The 21,284-nt window shown below is 46.2% G+C and overlaps 1 protein-coding gene across 12 annotated transcripts in view; it reads left to right on the top strand.

The window, feature by feature from the left end:
- The window catches only part of ep400 (E1A binding protein p400), a 197,429-nt gene that overhangs the window by 139,131 nt on the left and 37,014 nt on the right, over positions 1-21,284 (top strand). For all 12 annotated transcript variants that reach the window (XM_038803932.1, XM_038804131.1, XM_038804405.1 and 9 more), the window contains 8 exons: positions 22-133; positions 1,984-2,127; positions 5,392-5,553; positions 9,928-10,011; positions 11,538-11,672; positions 17,806-17,850; positions 17,940-18,093; positions 20,182-20,426. In XM_038803932.1, the coding sequence (XP_038659860.1) occupies positions 22-133; positions 1,984-2,127; positions 5,392-5,553; positions 9,928-10,011; positions 11,538-11,672; positions 17,806-17,850; positions 17,940-18,093; positions 20,182-20,426 (1,081 nt within the window). The remainder of the gene's footprint in view (positions 1-21; positions 134-1,983; positions 2,128-5,391; positions 5,554-9,927; positions 10,012-11,537; positions 11,673-17,805; positions 17,851-17,939; positions 18,094-20,181; positions 20,427-21,284) is intronic.

Consider the following 21,284-nt stretch of genomic DNA (forward strand, 5'->3'; position numbering starts at 1 on the left):
ATCTGTGTGTCTCCACTACAGATTGGTTATCGGCAACTCCATCGAGGAGAAACTTCTCAAGAATGGCACAAAGAACTTGATCAGAGATGTGGCTTCACATGGGAGCAACTATTACACAGCATACTTGCAGCAGGTATTTGTCCTCAGTACATCCACTCCTACAGAGAGAATCCTACCAGAAAGATGTGGGTGCTTTGGAGAGGGTACAGAAGCGGTTTTCTAGGATGTTGCCTGGTATGGAGGGCATTTACCATGAGGAGAGGTTAGATGAACGCAGTCTGTTCTCACTGGAACGACGGAGGTTGAGAGGTGACCTGATAGAGGTCTACAAGGTTATGAGCAGCATGGACATAGTGGATAGTCAGATGCTCTTTCCTAGGGTAGGAGAGTCAAGTACTAGGGGGCATAGGTTTATGCGTGGGCAAAAGTTTAGAACTGATGTGTGAGGCAGGTTTTTTAAACAGAAGGTGGTAAATATATGGAACGCGCTGCCTGGGGAGGTGGTGGGAGCAGGTACGATAGCGGCATTTAAGGGGCATCTAGACAAATATATGAATAGGGTGGGAATGGAAGGATACGGACTCCGTAAGTGCAGACAGTTTTAGTTTAGGCAGGTACCATGCTCGGCACAGGCTTGGAGGGCCTGTTCCTGGACTGTATTATTCTTTGTTCTAATCTGGGAGAGTCTGAACTTTTCCTGGTATTTTGAGAAAAACAGTCATGGGAAAAATGGAGGTGAAATTGGAATGAATTCAGCGAGAGTGCAATTTGCACTATTGGGCATTTCCCCTGAAGGGGTTTGTTTATGCTTTGAATGATTCACCGAGATGTTTTCAGATTCATGCATTTTTCCTGAATAAGTTGAAGCTGAGGATTTGCCAAGCTAATTTCCATGTCCCTGCCTAATTGGCTATTGAGCGGTGTGCAAAAAAAACACAATTATCTCTGTCATACATGAAATTCTGCTGTGCTGTGGCATTTCATTTTGCATCTGGCTAAAAACTGATGGGATTCCTCACACTTGAGGCTGTCAAAACTGTGTGCTAGACCACAAAAGTACGTAAACCCACACTCCCAAGACTGAAACTCATCTGCATCCATGCTGCTATGTGTTTGAACTGGAGTTGAACAGAATGCAATTCATTTCTAGAATCAATACTCTGATGCAACTTTTTCTCAGATTTTTCTGCAATTGGTTTAAAGCAAACGGAATAAAGATGTACACACTCCTGTCACAACCTCAGGACAGCCCAAAGCACTTCACAGCAAACAAAGTACCCCTGAAGTATAGCCACTGCTCCAATGGAGGGAAATGCAACAGCCAGTTTGCACACAGCAAGATCCCGCAGAGAGCAATGAGATAAATGACCAGATGCTCTTGACTGATATTGGTCGAGGGATAAATATTGGCCAAGAGATTGGGGAGAACTTGCCCACTAAACAGCGCTACAGATCTACAACACCTACCTGAGGGGGAAGACGTGGCCTCAATTTGGATGTCTAATTTGTAAGGCCGTGCAACAGTCCCCCAAATACTGCACTGGAGTGCAATCCGAGAATTGCATGGCCAGGCCTCCATTGGGGCTTGAATCCACAAGGTTCTGACTCCGAGGTGAGAGTCACCGAATCAAACTGATGGCTGTTTAAACCAAATGTTGCTTTGTCCCTGTGAGCAGTCGAATTTTCACTGAAGTTGGCAGTGATTTGTCTCAGCTGAGTGGTCAGTGCCGCAAGTACTACCTAACGGCGACTGACCTAACATTTACTTCAAAACTACTGGAAGCTGCATCTCCGCATTAGACCGTGTGCGCCTATAAAAAAACAAAAGTGTATTTAGGTAATGGTCATATACTGCTCGTGCTGATTGTTTTTAATGTTATCGTTGAGATTGCTGCTTGGTGATTGCTTATTCTCCAGCTAACATTCAGCTTTACCTGCACTATTTATGATCAACACCAACTCTTGTTTGACATTTTGTTGCAGCAAACAGTCCGTGACCTGTTTGAAATCCCTACTTTTATGGGAGAGTCAGCGTTGAAGCTAAAAGCGGAGGAGTTTGTCGTGCTCTCTCAGGTGCCATCCTTAGCAAATCAGATCTCACCGAAAGAGACCAAACCCTTCCTCGAGGTATTCAAACCCATTTAATTGCTTGTTTTATAATTAACTCGCTGCTACTTTCACACAGGCTTGTTATTCTATATGTATCATTCAGTTTCCAAGTTAGACAAACGCTAACACACAATCTTGCAAATACACAGCATGGATAGACAAGCAGGTTAATTTTATTTTCCACTTCCAGGTCGCTTTATTTCTACATCGATTGTTAGGCCAGAATATGCAAGTATCATTCAATCCCCGTTTAAAATCGTGCATTTTGTCCGTTGCTAAATATCACCATTATAAAAGCAAATTACTGTGGATGCTGGAATCTGAAACGAAAGGGAAAATGCTAGAAAATCTCAGCAAGTCTGGCAGCATCTGTAGGGAGAGAAAAGAGCTAACGTTTCGAGTCCGATGACTCTTGGTCAAAGCTAACAGACAGAGAAAGTGGGAAATATTTATACTGTGGAGTGAGAATGAAAGATGAGTCATAGCCACAGAAACCCAGGGAAACTGGGTGCTAATGGCCACAGATATCAAGGGGAAAGAGTGTTAATGCTCCTCCCCTCCACTTCCTGCCCCTAAAATTCTTCTCTAGTAGCTTAACTATGGTTGAAAATGCTGCCTTGTCAGGTAGCCCAGGTATTTACTTAATGGCAACCCACAATTGGGGGCATACTGGTAGAATAAAATTTCAGAGAACCACTACAATGCAAAAGGAGGCTATTTGACCATCGGAGTCTGAACTGACTCTGAAAGAGCACCCTACCTGGGCCCACTCCCCCGCCCCATCCCTGTAACCCCACCTAACCTGCACACATTTTGACACAGGAGCAATTTGGCATGGTCAGTCCACCCAAACTGCACATCTTTGGACTGTGGGAGGAAACTCACGCAGACACGGGGAGAAACTGGAACACTAGGGAGGGGAACTCTCGCAGTCAGGGGAGAAAGTGCAAACTCTACACAGACGGTCACTCATGGCTGGAATTGAACCCGTGTCTCTGGCGCTAAGGCAGCAGTGCTAACCACTGTGCTGCCCCAGTGATATAATTCTTCAACAATATAATTCATTGAATTGTCTTTGTGAAGCTTGTAACCTGCAGGCTGTTGCTATTTTCTAAAATGTTTCATTTATTCTGAAACATGCTACTTCACATTTGTGCAAAAATAAATACAAGTGAAGTTATTACCCATGCTGCTTCTGTGGTGAATAATGGAAAAGATTGAGTTTGCAATGTTATGCTACCTCTTTGACGACCAGTCCTAGCTGCTGGCTTGGTGTCAAACTTTGTTTGATAGCCACTCCCGTGAAGTGCCTTGGGACTGTTGAAGCGCTACATAAACAGATGTCACTGTAGTGGTTGCCCAGTAAACTGGATGATCTTTGCTGAAAACTGGGCGTCGTTTGACCACAAGGTGATGCTGTTGCTACATGTTCAGAAGCCTTGTAGACGATTGGGTAATTAGAGAAGAAATTCAACTTTCTTCCATATTTCATGTCAAGAAATCAAACAAAAACACAGCAAAAGGAAAATTGGTAAACATTTTAACGAGGTATTTGGAATAAAATTAATATTTAAGATTTTCAAAAACAGTTTTAAAGTTTATTGCTATTAGTCAGCTATGTATGTGAGGGAGAAAGCAATGGAAGAATGTGAAGTAATTAGTGGAGCCAGGATTGTGTGGAACATCAGAGAATATACAGTGCAGAAGGAGGCCACTCGGCCACTTAAGCCCTCACTTCCACCACCACTCCTAGCCTTTTTGGACACTAAGGGCAATTTAACATGGCCAATCCACCTAACCTGCACGTCTTTGGACTGTGGGAGGAGACCGGAGCACCCGGAGGAAACCCACGCAGACACGGGGAGAACGTGCGGACTCCGCACAGACCGCGACCCAGCGGGGAATCGAACTTAGGACCCTGGCGCTGTGAAGCCACAGTGCTAGCCACTTGTGCTACCGTGCTGCCCTAAAGCAATACTAGTTTAGACGAGTTGGGCCAAATGATTTGTTTCAATGCTGTTAACGCTATGTCATTCTGCAATGAATAAAAGTGGTACAATCATTTTCATGCTGGTAAATAATGGGTGTAATTAGCATGTGTGCAAACAGTATTTGTAAACTGCATCTTAATGCACTTTGGGTCTGATGCAGCCAAGATGAGGACTCTGGGTCTGTTCTCGTTGGAGTTCAGAAGGCTGAGGGGGGTCTTATTGAAACTTACACAATACTGCGAGGCCTGGATAGAGTGGACGTGGAGAGGGTGTTTCCACTTGAAGGAAAAACTAGAAGCAGAGGACACAACCTCAGGCTAAAGGGACAATCCTTTAAAACAGAGGTTAGGAGGAATATCTTCAGCCAGAGGGTGGTGAATCTGTGGAACTCTTTGCCGCAGAAGGCTGTGGAGGCCAAATCACTGAGTGTCTTTAAGACAGAGATAGATGGGTTCTTGATTAATAAGGGGACCAGGGGATACGGGAAGAAGGCAGGAGAATGGGGATGAGAAAAATATCAGCCATGATTGAATGGCGGAGCAGCCTCGTTGGGCCTGCTCCTATGTCTTATAGAAGATTGAACGTAGAACAGTACAGCACAGAACAAGCCCTTCGGCCCTCGTTGTTGTGCCGAGCATTGTCCGAAACCAGGATCAAGCTATCCCACTCTCTGTCATTCTGGTGTGCTCCATGTGCCTATCCAATGGTCTTGTAAGATGTAAGGACAGCACAGCCAGGTAAGGGGTGAGAAGGGATATTGAGATTGGACAGAGGGCCCTATTGCAACCCCCAGTGGAGTTGCAGGATGAGACTTTGGGGTGGCGCGCTCAATTGCAGCCGTGAATCTTGGGAACTGAATTTCAATCGTTGTGTGGCCACTTTTAAATGTTTTTTCTTCCTCTGTTAGTGAACATGGCCTGATGATCTGACCTCTCTGTGGGCCACTGCAACCGCAGCCTGCCAAAAGGTGGGACCTCCTTCCAATTTTCACTCCCGAGGACACGCAGAGTTTGAGGCATTAAAATGGGGTCACATCAGGAAAAGGTTTGGGAAGCAATTGGATTGGGTGAGAAAGTGTGGTGGGTGTTGGAGCTCAACCATCATATTGAGGGGCAGAGCAGGCGTGAGAGGTCATTGGAATTCTGAGACGATTATACCAGCTACCCCACCTCATCCCTAACTCCACAAAACAGTTCAACAGATAGCTGCACTCACTCACACGTGGCTTTTTAATGGAACTTTTTCAGTAGGAAACACTTGTAATAAAATGGCGCTTATCTATTTTGCAAAGGCTCTGAACAGCATTGAGCAGGAAAGTGGTGATCACACTAAATCGGGACAGACAGTGAGGGCAAAACCGAGGGAAGGTGTTGGAAAACACGTGGAGTTGCGCAGGTGTACGAATAACGAAGAGCCTGCATACCTGGACGAACTGGCTGCACTCGTTGAGCAGGTGATTTCTTTTTGTCTGTTTACTTTCTAAAATGTGTTTCTTAATGTGTTCGTTGAACAGCACCGTTTGGTTCACCATGCCTGTATTTGCTCTTTGAAAGAGATGTCCAATTGACTCTACACCCCCTGCTCTTCCCTCAGCATGGTAAAATGTCTCTTTTCTCTTCTCTCTCTCTTTTCCTCACTCTGTCTCTCACTCTCTCTTTGAAGAACCTAGGGCTTTTTTACTTTGATATAGCTGCAAGTTGTTCTTCTCCCAGTTTGCTGTTGTAAGATTTACCCACCATTAGTGCAAGCAGGTTATTAATTATCCTTTCCCAAACCTCCAGACCCACAAATTCAACCAGACAAATCTGAAACATAAGAGCAACTATGATTTTTTTTCCAATTTGTTGGTGGGAAGTGCGTATTCCTGGTAATTCCAGGGTTTGCTGCCATCCCGAATTATCCTTGGAATAATTTGAACCGCTGCAGTCGTTATGGTGTAGGCAAACTGTGCAGGGATTCGTTAAAGGTGTTCCAGGATTTTGTTGGGCTTCAAAGATTGAATGATCAGGGATTGGGATGGAGGTAAAGCACTCGAAGTGTCGGGGGAGTGGGGTGTGCCGCTGTCATTGATCCTAAGACTTCAGGTTGGATACTCCATCAAAGGGCAGTAGATAGTTTGCTGAAGATATCTCTTTGTACAACTTAGTGTTAAAAGGTACATTTATTGGAACTTTTCTGCATTACTTCCTGGATTTTAGTACACATAAATAATCTCCTGGCAAATCTATTGGGTTAACTATCACATGCAACCTATTAATTTCATCACAATGTATTATACATAATATTATATATTCTCTGAATTCTTTTAAAATGCTTTTTGCCCACAGGGGATAGTTGTTTCTCTCAGTTATTGAGTTAATTTCAATGTTATTCCTAATTTGTAACTTAGGCCGCAAAAACAGGCGCCAGCGACCTTTCAGGCCTGCCGCCCGGCAGCGGGGCTGGCCGAAAGGCTTTCGCCGGTTCGCGCATAGGGAGGCCCCGATCGCGGGCCTGGCCACCGTGGGGGCCCGCTCGCGCCGCCGATCCCGCCGCCACCAGAGGTGGTTCAAACCTCGGCGGCGGGAGAGGCCTCCCAGCGGCGGGACTTCGGGCCGGAGAATCGCCGCAGGGGCCTCGCCGATCGGCGTGGCGAGATTCCCGCCCCCACCAATTCCCGGGTGACGGAGAATCTCTGCCACGGCGGGGGCAGGATTTTCGGCGGCCCCAGGCGATTTTCCAACCCTGCTGGGGGTCAGAGAATTTCGCCCCTTGTCTTTAGTTATACTCTAGTTTGTTATTAATTAATGTCATTTGCTTAATTGCTTATGTCCCGAAATTTTAAATTATCTTCCATATGTTTAAATCCTTCTGCCCGATGAATCTCCTCACCTCCAGCTGAAAGAAATTAGAGACACTGGGCAAAATTCACTGCCTCCCGCCACGCCGCCACTGGTAGCGGAGTTCCCGATGAGGCTGATTATTCAGCGATAGGGAAGAAAACTGATTCCAATGCTCCGGCATCACGCTGCCGTCAGGATCAATGTTTGCACCCTGCGCCAGCTAGAGGATACAAATTAATGACCTATTTGCATCCACTTAGCGGGCCGGCACCATATTTTCCGGGTCCGTGTGATTCTCCGCTCCTCCGAGCCAGGAATCACGTGGGCGAGAATCACTACAAAATCCTGATAAGCGTGGCCCTGAAGCGGTGCGCCAAGGGGGTAACTCTGTAAGGTAGTTACCCCAAAATCCATCCAAAGGCCCCCCCCCTCTCCCCGGCAAAGCAAGACCTGCCCACCACAGACCCCCTAAATAAAGAGACCTTCCAGAAAGACCCCTGTCCGGAAGCCCCCCAAAAGAGAGATCCCTTTCTGGAAGTTAGTGAGCCGTCCAGAAAAATGAAATGAAAATCGCTTATTGTCACGAGTAGGCTTCAATGAAGTTACTGTGAAAAGCCCCTAGTCGCCACATTCCGGCGCCTGTTCGGGGAGGCTGGTACGGGAATCGAACCATGCTGCTGGCCTGCTTGGTCTGCTTTAAAAGCTAGCGATTTAGCTGAGTGAGCTAAACCAGCCCCTGGTGAAAATAATTACTGCCTTATTAACACTCACCTGGGCAATACATTGCTGGCTCAGGCAATACCAGAGGAAGTACCACGCTTCAATTCCTGGAAAGAGAAAACCAGTCAGCTGAGTTTAAACCCCCTCAGATAATTGAGCTGCAAGCCATTCATTTATTTCTCTTTGATAATGATTTTAAGAGGCTGTGATTGACAAACTACACACACCCACATAGCTGCCAGCATTGCTCCATTTATCTCCCTTGAAGCTTGAGTAACTCTAAAGTGCTCTAACCACAATGTTTATAAACATCAAGCTTTAATTGACAGGTCCTGGACCACTTCAAACAGAGTTAAGTACTGTCAATCTCCAGCTGACCAATTCAAAATCACTCGAGTGTGAAAGGAGGTGATTGGAAAGCACTTAATTCTGTTTGAAGTGGTCTCTCTGGAGGGTCGTTTAGGGGCTCTCTGTGGAGAAGGGGTGGAGAGGCTGATTTGCGCGGGGCGGGGGGTTGGGGGTGGCGGTGACCAACTGCAGGACCTCGCTTCTGGCCGCCTGCTCACAATGGTGGTTCACCATCTGGCCCTTTGAGCCAGCTCTGCCGTTCAATCAGATCATGGCTGATCTTTTGTGGACTCAGCTCTATTTTCCTGCCCGAACACCAAACGCTTGCACTCCCAGTGGGTGGGATTTGGCTCCGGCTCGAACGGAGAATTTCGCCCAGTATGTCCATACTTTTCATTCCTGTGGCCTCTGAAGAATAGTCGGGTGGCCAAGAATCAGGGGAAAATGGACGGGAATCGGGGGAAGGTAGCCGGGGGGGCGGTGGGGGCTACGGGTTCGTTATGGGGGTTTGATGGCTAGCTAAGGCCCAAAACCAAACTGTAAATGAATGCCGATAAACATGTGCCTCGGCCATATTGGGGATGTAAAATATGTATGCTGGCTAAAGGGGGTGGCCACAGTTGTTATTATGAAGATGCTTACCTGTAAATATACATGTTAATTTTTGCGTGCTTTTTTTTTCTCTCTAATAATTTGTAATTTGTTGGATTTAAAATATGAAAACTCAATAAAATTCCTGTGGCTCCTGCCTCTCTGAATTCTCTCCCTTCCTATGCTTCACCATTGGCATTTATGTCTTCAGTCACCTCTGAGAAGGCATTCCATGTCCATTTTTCCTTGTTTCCCCCCCCATGAAGTGCCTCGTTCACTGTATAAATGCAAGTTCATCTACAAATGGTCGAATTAGTGGATTTAAGGCCATGTTCTCATCTTCAGATAGTGATTTGTTAACCTTTATGTCCAGCTGAACAGACTGACCGTTTAATATCTGATTAAAAAGACAAGCCAGCCAGCAGTGCTGCACTCTCTCAGTACTGCACCGAAGTATCAGTCAAGGTTTTGTGTTCAACTCTGTAAAGTGAACTGAACCTATAACCTGCTGACTGATACGGGACCACTACACACTGAGCCAAGCCCATGTTTATAGGAACTTGCATTTAGAAAATTGGTGGAACAAATCTGCATTCAATAACTCCTCCATTAAGACGATACTGCCCTTCAACTCATCTGCAAGTTGACCTCTCTATAATGTCAGAAATCTTACAGCACCAGGTTAAAGTACAACAGGTTTGTTCCAAATCACTAGCTTTCGGAGCACTGCTCCTTCCTCAGGTGAATGAAGAGGTAGGCTCCAGAAACATTTATATAGACAAAGTCAAAGATACCAGACGATGCTCTGGGTTAGGGGTAACCCCAAGATTAAAGAGGTGTGAATTGTCTCAAGCCAGGACAGTTGGTAGGATTTCGCAAGTCCAGGCCAGATGGGCGATGAATATAATGCGACAGGAATCCCAGGTCCCGGTTGAGGCCGTACTCGTGTGTGCGGAACTTGGCTATAAGTTTCTGCTCGGCGATTCTGCGTCGTTGTGCGTCCTGAAGGCTGCCTTGGAGAACGCTTTCTCTCCACATCATCTCTATAATCTGCCTCTGAAGGTCAACATTTGGCCAAGTAAAATTTTTCTCTTTGTAATTCAAAGGGATTTTCAGTACTGAAGCAGCAAGTGATATTGATGAAACCTTAATGTACTCGGAACAAACTCCTCTACCCTGGTCTCAATAGGGACACTAACCTATTTGAAGTAAATTGGATAAGTGTATTAAAATGGTGGAGAGAGGAACTATATCAGATGACATTGGTCCTATTAATTTCCAAGTGAAGCAAAGCTAGCATTAGATATTTTATTGAATTGTACTAAACTAAATAATTATTCCCACAGCTTACACCAGTTGAAAAATATGCAATGAATTATTTGGAGCTGACTCAGGCATTTGTAACCCCAGCAGAGCAGAGGCTACCAGAGGTAAGCAAGATCTTGAACGTTTGCCTTTGTCTATTATCCATGGAAATCTTGTGCTCTTTGCACCTAATACAATTAGAATTGGATTTAAAAAAAAAAAAAATTGTTCTCGGGATTTGAATGAAGTTGGCACGGCCACACTCATTACCCGAAAATGTTGATGCTGTGACTCCAGTCTTCCTTCTCGCACTTGGTTGCTTAGTCGCTTAGTTGAAAGGCACCAGAATCGAACATAGTGTAGGATTGGAGTTACGTGCACACCCGGACTGGGTAGGGATGACCAGCTCCTTTCTCTGAACACAGGAACTTTCGGACAAAGCAAGGCCAAGCTCCATTTTCTACCATTCTGGTAGCTGCATGGTCTGATGATAATGGGGATTATTGACTAATCACAATGATCAATCGCTATTGGTCACTCTATAACATATCCAGACCCGAGATGAGGAAAACCCCCAGTGGCGGAGAGATTTTGGGAACCAAAGGTGCAAAGTCACCTGTCCCTGCCAAACAAGCCGCACTCACCACATGCCAGGTCTTAAATTACTCATCCCGTTTCACAAAATGTTAGTTTCCCAAATAAATCGATCTGATTTGAATCAATAGTGTTAGAGCTGCTTGGATTTTTACAACAAATCAGTCGCTTTAATGGATATTTTTACGGGGGTTTTTTTTTTGTCCTTTCATGGGGTATGGATATTGATGGCTGGACCAGAATATTTATTGCCCATCCCGAATTACCCTTGCGAAGGTGGTGGCAAGCTAGCTTCTTGAACCGCTGCAGTCCATGTGGTGTTAGGAAGGGAGTTCTAAGATTTTGACCCAGCGGAGTGAAGGAACGGTGATATAGTTCCAAGTCAGGATGATGTGTGGCTATGGAGGGGAACTTGGAGGCGGTGGTGTTCCCCATGCATCTGCTGTCCTTGCCCTCCTAGGTCATAAAAGGTGCTGGTTTGGCAGGTATGGTCGAAGCAACCTTGGTGAGTTGCTGCAGTGCACCTAGTAGATGGTACACACAAGCTGCCAGCATTGTACACCAGTGGCGGGGGAGTGGGATTTTGAGGTGGCGGATAGTGTGCCAATCAATTTGGCTACTCCGTCCTGGATGGCGTTGAACTTCTTGGAGCTGCAGTCATCCAGGTAAGAGGAAAATATTCCATCACACTCCTGACTGGACCTTGTAAATGGTGGACAGGCTTTGGGGAGTGTGAAGATGGCTTGCTCACTGGAGAATTCCCAGCCCATGTTTACTCAGTGTAATCACGATGGGTTTAATTTGCATCATTAGTACAGCAGATGTCGTTGAACTAAAGCTCTGAGCAATGGAGCAATGGAAGTGCCAAGTCAAATAAAATGTTTCTGAAATAAAGTTGTTAGGAATGTTCCTCTCTTCTCCCCCCCCCCCCCCCCCCCCCCCCCCCCCACACACACACACACACACACACACACACACACACACACACAAACATACAAGGACTGCATTCTCTTGCTGCTTAAACAACTTTAACACCTGTCATTTCTGGCTGTGTCAGGAACGTGTAAAAGCGGCCAAGCGAGTGTGGGAGTTTGGACAGTTGCACTCTCTGAAGGAGGAAAGGAAGAGGCAACTAGAGGATGAGGAAAATGACGTCTTGTTCACCTACAGTCGGGAGGATGCTTACAATAAGGTACCTATTGGTCTCAATGCTGTAACTAAACTTCCCTTATGAATATTAAAAACAGGAAATGCTTGAAATACTCAGGTGTGGCGAGAAACAGCATGAATGTTTTGTGTCAATGACCTTTCATCAGAACTACACAAAGATGTAAATGAAGTAACAGGTTTTAAGCCAGTGGAAATGAGAGGGGGCGGGAAGAACAATAAGGAAGGTCTGCGACAGGGTGGAGGGCAGGAGAGATGAAATGACAAAACGTTTCATGACAGAGAAACCATGGGTATGGGTATGGTAAAGAGACGAAAGATGTGTCCAGATGAGGGGAGAGCAGACACATGGCGGCTGTCTGAGTGCAATAAGAAGGGGTAATGAAAGGAACTGTACAAGACTGAGCCAGCAAAAGATAGAACAAGGCAGAGGCTATGATTTGAAATTATTGAACTCCATGTTTAGTTCAGAATGTGGAGATGCCGGCGTTGGACTGGGGTGAGCGCAGTAAGAAGTCTTACAACACCAGGTTAAAGTCCAAATGGTTTGTTTCAAATCACTAGCTTTCGGAGCGCAGCTCCTTCCTCCGGTGAATGAAGAGAAGGGTTCCACAAACACATATATGGACAAATTCAATTATACAAGATGATACTTTGAATGAGAGTCTTTGCAGGTAATTAAGTCTTTACAGGTCCAAATGGAGCAACTGGAGAGAGGGGTAACCCCAGGTTAAAGAGGTGTGAATTGTCTCAAGCCAGGACAGTTGGTAGGATTTCGCAAGCCCAGGCCAGATGTTGGGGGGTGAATATAAGAACTAGGAGCAGGAGTAGGCCATCTGGCCCCTCGAGCCTGCTCCGCCATTCAATTAGACCATGGCAGATCTTTTGTGGACTCAGCTCCACTTTCCGGCCCGAACACCATAACCCTTAATCCCTTTATTCTTCAAAAAACTATCTATCTTTATCGTAAAAACATGTAATGAAGGAGCCTCAACTGCTTCACTGGGCAAGGAATTCCATAGATTCACAACCCTTTGGGTGAAGACGTTCCTCCTAAACTCAGTCCTAAATCTACTTCCCCTTATTTTGAGGCTATGTCCCCTAGTTCTACGGGCAATTTAGCATGGCCAATCCACCTAACCCGCACATCTTTGGACTGTGGGAGGAAACCGGAGCACCCGGAGGAAACCCACGCACACACGGGGAGGACTTGCAGACTCCACACAGACAGTGACCCAGCCGGGAATCGAACCTGGGACCCTGGAGCTGTGAAGCATTTATGCTAACCACCATGCTACCGTGCTTTGCCAGCGGAGGTGGGCACGATAGCATAATTTAAAATGCATCTGGACAGATATATGAACGGGCGGGTAACAGAGGGAAGTAGATCCTTGGAAATAGGCGACAGGTTTAGATAAAGGCGCAGGCTGGGAGGGCCGAAGGGCCTGTTCCTGTGCTGTAATTTTCTTTGTTCTTTGTTTTAAACGCAGTCCTAAATCTACTTCCCCTTATTTTGAGGCTATGCCCCTAGTTCTGCTTTCACCCGCCAGTGGAAACAACCTGCCCGCATCTATCCTATCTATTCCCTTCATAATTTTAAATGTTTCAAGAAGATCTCCCCTCATCCTTCTAAATTCCAACGAGTACAGTCCCAGTCTACTCAACCTCTCCTCATAATCCAACCCCTTCAGCTCTGGGATTAACCTAGTGAATCTCCTCTGCACACCCTCCAGTGCCAGTACGTCCTTTCTCAGGTTAGGAGACCAAAACTGAACACAATACTCATGGTGTGGCCTCACTAACACCTTATACAATTGCAACATAACCTCCCTAGTCTTAAACTCCATCCCTCTAGCAATTTGCCTTCTTAATCACCTGTTGCACCTGTAAACCAACCTTCCCTGACTCATGCACTAGCACACCCAAGTCTCTCTGCACAGCGGCATGCTTTAATATTTTATCGTTTAAATAATAATCCCGTTTGCTGTTATTCCTACCAAAATGGATAACCTCACATTTGTCAACATTGTATTCCATCTGCCAGACCCGAGCCCATTCACTTAACCTATCCAAATCCCTCTGCAGACTTCCAGTGTCCTCTGCACTTTTCGCTTTACCACTCATCTTAGTGTCATCCGCAAACTTGGACACATTGCCCTTGGTCCCCAACTCCAAATCATCTATGTAAATTGTGAACAATTGTGAATATAATTACATAGACATAGAACAGTACAGCACAGAACAGGCCCTTCGGCCCTCGATGTTGTGCCGAGCAATGATCACCCTACTTAAACCCACGTAACCCAACAATCCCCCCATTAACCTTGCACTACGGGCAATTTAGCATGGCCAATCCACCTAACCCGCACATCTTTGGACTGTGGGAGGAAACCGGAGCTCCCGGAGGAAACCCACGCACACACGGGGAGGACGTGCAGACTCCACACAGACAGTGACCCAGCCGGGAAACGAACCTGGGACCCTGGAGCTGTGAAGCATTGATGCTAACCACCATGCTACCGTGAGGCCCCTAATGCGACATGAATCCAAGGCCCCGGTTGAGGCCATACTCATGCATGCAGAACGTGGCTATCAGTTTCTGCTCAGCGACTCTGCGTTGTCGCGCGGTCCAGAAGTTGAAAGATGAGGTGCTGCTCCTCAAGCCTGCATTGAACCTCATTGGAATGCTGGAGCAGGCCGATGGCAGTGAAGTCAAAGTAGGAACAAGGTGGAGAATTAAAATGGCAAGCAATAGGTAGCTCAGGACCATGCTTGTGGACTGAACAGAGGTGTTTCACAAAGCAGTCACCCAGTTTGCACTGGTGCATAGCGAATACAGCATAGGAAATTGAAGGAAGCACAAGTAAATTGTGGTTTCACTTGGAGGGATTGTTTGGAACCTTGGGTGGTGAGCCGGGAGGAGGTGAAAGGGCAACGGCATCTCCTGCACTTGCATGGAAAGGTGCTATAGCAAAGGGAGGGACGTTAGGAGTTACTGAGGAGCGGACCAGGGTGTCACCGAAGGAATGGCCGCTTCAGAATGCTGAAGCGGAGGGCAGGGGAAGATATTTGGTGGTGGCATCAGGATGGAGGTTGACCAAATGGTGGAGGATGCTCTGTTGAATCAGGAGGATGGTGGGTTAAAAGGTGAGGACCGGGGAACCCGGAGGGAGGGGATGGGATGAGAGCAGAAGTGTGTGAAATACATTGGGCACCTTGGACACTGGGGGTGAAATCCTCGGTTGAGGAAAAGGAAAGGGATATCTGAAGGGCTGTTATGGAAGTTTGCATCGTCTGAACACAAACTGGATGACTGGAATAGAGTCCCTACCGGAAACGGGGATGTAAGGAAATGTAATCAGGATAGCTGTGGACCTGTTGTGAGTAGCAGGTGATAGCTTATCTCCAGAAACAGAGACCAAATTCCAGGATGGGAAGGGAAGAATCAAGAGATGGATGGACAAGCTGAAGGTGAGAGAATTTTGAAATAAAGTCAGCAATATTTTCCAGATCGTTTCAAAAACAGGAAGCGGCACTGATACCCAACTGAATCATCAATGTACTGGAAAAATGGATGAGGAAGGGGACCTGCATAAGACTGATATAAGGAATGTTCCACATATCCCACAAAAAGGACAGACCTAGCTAGGAGCCATGTGGGTCCACATAGCAACACCTTTTTATTTGGTCGAAGTGCGAGGAGTTGAAGGCAAAGTTGTTCAATGTGAGGAAAAAGTTCAACCAGATGGTGGATGATGGAGACTAATTGGGTCTCCATTCAAGGAAAAAGTGGAGAGCTTTTAGACAATCTTGGTGGAGGGTGGAGACGCAGAGAGATTGGATATCCAGGGTGAAGAGGAAAAAGGGTAAGGCCAGCAAACTGTTGAAGTGATGTAGAGCATCATGGATGTAGGTAGGAAGAGACTGGTCCAAAGCAGATAAAATTATAATAAGTTAGGAAGAAATAGGTTCAGTGGGGCAGGAACAGGCTGAAACAATGGGTTGTCCAGGGAAGTCCTGTTTATGGATTTTGGGAAGGTGGTAGAAGCGGGCTGTACAGATTGGGGAACGGTGAGGTTGTTGGCAGTGGAGGGCAGATCTCCAAAGGAGGTGAGGTCATTGACAGTCCTGAAGACATGGTTTGATGTTTGGTAGTGGTGCCGTGATCCAGGGGAGGCAGGAGAAAGTGTCCCGAGAGTTGGCAATTGGTCTTTGATTGTTACAGGTCAGTATGACAGCTAACAAGAACGCTACCCTTCTCCGGTTGGACCTGAGAACGGAGTACAGCAAGAATGTAGAACATGCTACCACAAGGAGTAATTGTGACGAATAACACCGATCCATTTAAGGTGAAGTTAGCTAAGCACCTGAGGGAAAAAGGAATAAAAGGAGATAAGTTGGAGTGAGTCAAAGGTGCAGAGAAACTGGGATTGGCGATGTCACGTAGCAGTTCTAAGTGAAAATCTAGAGGGGGTCAGAAGCCAGAGGGGAAGGGGTCCATCTGGAGGAAGAATGTTGGAGACAGGTGAAGAGGTCTGTTACATGGAGGGAAAACTCCTGTTCAAAGAAGAGGGGGCAGAGGCGACGGAGGAAGAGCTCAGCATTGTGCTCAGCTGGAAATCCATTGAGGTGGGGGGAGGGTATAAGGGGGATAGAGCTGAGCTCTTTGCTGAGGATAGAACATTTCGGGTCAGAGAGCGGAAGGTCAGAGGGTGAATGCCGAGGACGAGGCGAGATTTGAGGAAGCGATGGGCTTAAAGGGAAAAGGAGGAAGATCCGCAGGGTTGTTGGTACCTATGAATTAATGAAGCTTATGATCTTTTACGAACCGTTTGCTGGTGTACCGGTCGGTGCAAGACTTGGGGTGTGGGTCTCAGTGTTGTACACTTGCTGTTTCTTATCTTGGATGACCCACATTAGGGAACCCACGAAGCAGATTCCCTTCCCCAGGAGAAAGGAATAACCGTGCTGAAGTTAATTGTGTGGAGGGTGGGGGTGTTTGTGTTAGTGAGGTGGCAGCGTGAACCAGTTTATGTAGGACCTCAGTCCCTCTCTTAGGAATGTCCCAAAAGGTTTTTCAAAAAACAACAATCTTCTTTGACGTGTAGGCAAGAGTGGTGGCCAGTTTAACCCACAGCAAGGTTCATCTAGTCACTTGGCTGAGGTCTGGGTCATTCTTCTTTATTGTGGCAATGTTTGAGGGAGAGATGTTGGCATCAGTGAAAATCCTCCCTTTTTGAACTGCGCAATTAAAATGGAACAGAGCTTGCGTGTGATGGGAAGTCCCTCTGTCCCTCCTTTAGCACGTGCAAAGATCATCAGCACAGATTCTGTGCCAGAAAGTGGTGGAGCTGGAACCCTCAATTTTTGACTTTGATAAGAGTGCTGCCAACTGAGCTGAGCGTCAGACCTGGCCAGACCAAAAACCAGGACATGTGCCTACACATCGATTTAGAAATCGTGTTCAACACAAAGTGATTGCCTCTGGGTTGACCACTCTGATCATAAATATGTGTTATTGAGTTAAAAATCTCTACTCAGTGAGTAGAAAGAATGCAAAACACCCTGTCACAAGGAATAGGTTGGCGAATAGCACCGATGCATTTAGAACATTGAAGATACAGTGCAGAAGGAGGCCATTCGGCCCATCGAGTCTGCACTGACCCACTTAAGCCCTCGCCTCCACCCGATCCCCATAACCCAATAACCCCTCCTGATCTTTTTAGACACTAAGGGTCAATCCACCTAACCTGCACGTCTTTGGACTGTGGGAGGAAACCGGAGCACCCGGAGGAAACCCACGCAGACACGGGGAGAACGTGCAGACTCCGCACAGACTGTGACCCAGCGGGGAATCGAACTTGGGACCCTGGCGCTATGAAGCCACAGTGCTAGCCACTTGTGCTACCGTGCTGTCCATTTAAGGTGAAGTTAACTGAGCACTTGAGGGAGAAAGGAAAAAAGGACATGCCGTTAGGTTGACATAATAGAGTGGGAGGATGCATGTGTGATCACCAGCATGAACCAGTTAGGCTGAATGGTCTGTTCATGTGCTGTAAATTCCACATATTTCTAAAACATAATGTAGTCATGAAATGGCTGTTTCCATTGCAAGCGGATTTCAATCATTATTTTTTTTTGCTTTTGTGTTTGCAAAGGAATATATCAAAGAAGGTCCAGATGGCCAGACTGAAATAATGCCTGTGAGTTTCCACATACGTCTTTAAAAAGATTTCAGATCTTTGTACAATTTAGAGGGTAAGTTGGTAACTTTAATTTCTAACTGTGGCAGATATGGACTCCTCCAACACCGCCCCAGGATGACAATGACATCTACATGGATCCAGCCATGTGCCTAATGTACGACACTACTCCTATTCTGGAGTCCAAACTACCCCCCGTGTACGTCCGCAAGGAACATAAAAGATTAAAGATGGATCCATCAGGTAAGAAAAGGTTCTTCCCAAATATGGGCGGAATGTGGAGTAATATTTTACTTGATTTAGTTCAATTCTGATCAATAAAGGATCCATAATTAACTTCCTGGAACATTGGTTCCAACTCTATCTACAAGTTTGCTGACGATACAACCTTAGTGGGCAGGATCTGAATAATGACGAGTCAAAATACAGGAGGGAGATAGAGAACCTAGTGGAGGGGTGCAGCGACAACAATCTCTCCCTCAATGCCAGCAAAACTAAAGAGCTGGTCATTGACTTCAGGATTTTCAATTAGTGTAGAATTTCAATTAGGAAGTTTCAATTGGGGGCTGGTTTAGCACAGGGCTAAAGAGCTGGCTTTTAAAGCAGACCAAGACAGGCCAGCAGCACGGTTCAATTCCCGTACCAACCTCCCCGAACAGGCGCCGGAATGTGGTGACTAGGGGCTTTTCGCAGTAACTTAACGTGATGCCTACTTGTGACAATAAGCAATTTTCATTTCATTTTCATTTCATTTCATTTCATTGGGACATAGACCTTAGAAGCAGTGAAGGGCCTATCGGCCCTTCGAGCCTGCTCTGTTACTCAATAAGAACACGGCTAATCGGATTGTGGTCTTAACTCCTCTCCCCTGCCTGCACAGCCACCAACCCCCATAACCCTTGACTCCCTTGTCTATGAAACACCTATCTAACTCAGCCTTGAATACATTCAACAACCCAGCCTTGACTGCCTCCTGGGAAAGAGAATTCCATAGACTTTGCAACTCTTTGAGAGGAAACGTTCTCCTCATCTCCATCTTAAAAGGGTGACTTCTCATTCTTAAATTGTTTCCCCTAGTTCTAGCCTTCCCCACAGGAGAAATATCCAGCCAGTAACCATCCTGTCAAGTCCCCTCAGGGTGTTATGTGTTTCAATAAGATCACCTCTCTTTCTTGTAAGTTCCAGTGGGTGTAGGCCCAAACTGTCCAACCTTTCATTGTAAGATAAGCCCCTCATCCTGGGAACGAATTAAGTGAACCTTCTCTGAACTGCTTCTATTATTTTTCAAAGAAGGAGACCAAAACAATACACAGTACCTCTGATATGGTCTCACCAAGGCCCTATACAAATATTCCATTCCCCATACTATAAATGTCATCATTCCATGTCACTCTCAACATTTGCTTCTGCGTGACAAATGTAGTGCCCCCGTGGGGCAGCATGGTAGTGCAGTGATTAGCTCAATTGCTTCACGGCTCTGGGGTCCCATGTTCCAGATTCGATTCCGGGCTTGGGTCACTGGCTGTGCGGAGTCTGCACGTTCTCCCCATGTGTGCGTGGGTTTCCTCCGGGTGCTCCGGTTTCCTCCCACAGTCCAAAGATGTGCAGGTTAGGTGGATTGGCCATGCCAAATTATCTTGAGTGTCCAAAATTGCCCTCAGTGTTGGGTGGGGTAACTGGGTTATGGGGATAGGGTGAAGGTGTGGGCTTGGGTAGGAGTGTTCTTTCCAAGAGCCGGTGCAGACCCGATGGGCCGAATGGCCTCCTCCTGCACTGTAAATTCTATGATTCTGTAAATTCTATGATAAATGTACATTGTGTACAACTGAATTAGTGTGGGCGAGTGTCAGTAACCGTCACGACACTTTATCATTTTTCATAAGACTTTAAGCAGTTTTAAACCGGCTTTAAGCAACTGAGTAAATCTCGAAGTGTATTCAGTAAAGGATAGAGTAAAATAAGGTCATGTCAAATAGGGAACAGTAGGGTCAGTAACCTGTCCGACCAGTCCCAAAAATGAGCATTCCTCAATCATTTCTGTAATGAGCAATCCTGAGAAGCCTTGTGAAGATGATCAAATCCAGAACTTGTCAGCCTTTAGTCCCAATAGTTTTCCTCATTGTTTTACTCTAGTGATTTTCTTCTGTGAAGACAACATTTTTGCTCAAAGTTTACCATCATTGATTCCCAAGCCTCACTCTCCAAAGGACAAATGCTTCAGCTACTCTCTGCATTAAGTACTTGCAGAAGCTTTTGGTGTCTGTTTTTACATAGTTGGCATTGCTTTATGTATGTGCGGGAAGTGAGACCACTTGACCTTTGTTCTTGCAGCTGCTGGCAAGAAGTTTAAGAAAGCCCGGCACGGTGAGCCGGTCACCCCGCCGCGGTCGCTGTTCGACAGATCGACGCCATGCATGCTCAAGATGCGCCGTGAGGCGAAAGATCAGAAGAAGAACCTGTTCATGAAGCAGCAGACGTCATTCGCCAAACCGCTACCCACGCTGACCAAACCGCCGGTGGATAGTGGGTCAGACAGCCCCGAGTGGCTGATCAGTGAGGACTGGGCTTTGCTGCAGGTAGTACTCCACTTACATTCATCAACCTTTGCTGCAACATCTGGAGGGGTTAAAAAATACACCCACGTATGGTGAGCCAAATGGATGGCTGGAGGAAGGATGGGGCCCTGAGTAATTGCCAAATGGGTTTGGGGCTGCTCTCACAGGAAGGCTTGGGGCCACTGGCAAGGGGACTAATATTTCTAAATAGGCACGCAAAGTTATTTGCCAAAATAATGTGCAGATTCCAAGGATATTAAACTCAGAAAGGGAAATGTGGATTTATCCTCATACCTGTAATACTTTTAGCTTCAGCTATGGGCACGGCACATGGTTCTAAACCTATAAGAATCCAATGAATTGGATTCATTTTTTGTTACTTTAAAAACATTTTTTCCAATTAAGGGGCCTCAGCGAACCCGGGCCATTGATGCCGTGAGACGGCAGTGCTAACCCACTGTGCCGCCATGAGTAGGATTAATTTTGGGTTGCTGCAGCAATGCAACAGTAAAGATAATGGGCGGAATGGCCTCTTTGCCGTAAAGTTTCACGGATCTGTGAAACACAAGTAGAGACAATAGGATCCGCAGCACAAAACGTTTAACTTAATACATCACTTGAATAAGTTGATGTGACGAATGAGGGATATCGCTTTGCATGTGGGGCTCTGAAGCTGGGTTTGTGCTAAGTTGTGGAGACCCAGTATGACCACTGATCTAGACGTGTTTGATGCTGATACTGGATCCTCTTTCACCTTGTGAATTAAATTGAACAGTGAAGCGTAACAGTATTACATCATAAAGCAAAAGATATTGGGTGCCATGGATGCTGCGTGTCACCTTCCTCCCTGTTGCCCCCAATCAGCCAAGAGGGAGATAC

The sequence above is a fragment of the Scyliorhinus canicula genome, chromosome 1 (assembly GCF_902713615.1).
Source record: "Scyliorhinus canicula chromosome 1, sScyCan1.1, whole genome shotgun sequence".
Lineage (NCBI taxonomy): Eukaryota > Metazoa > Chordata > Chondrichthyes > Carcharhiniformes > Scyliorhinidae > Scyliorhinus > Scyliorhinus canicula.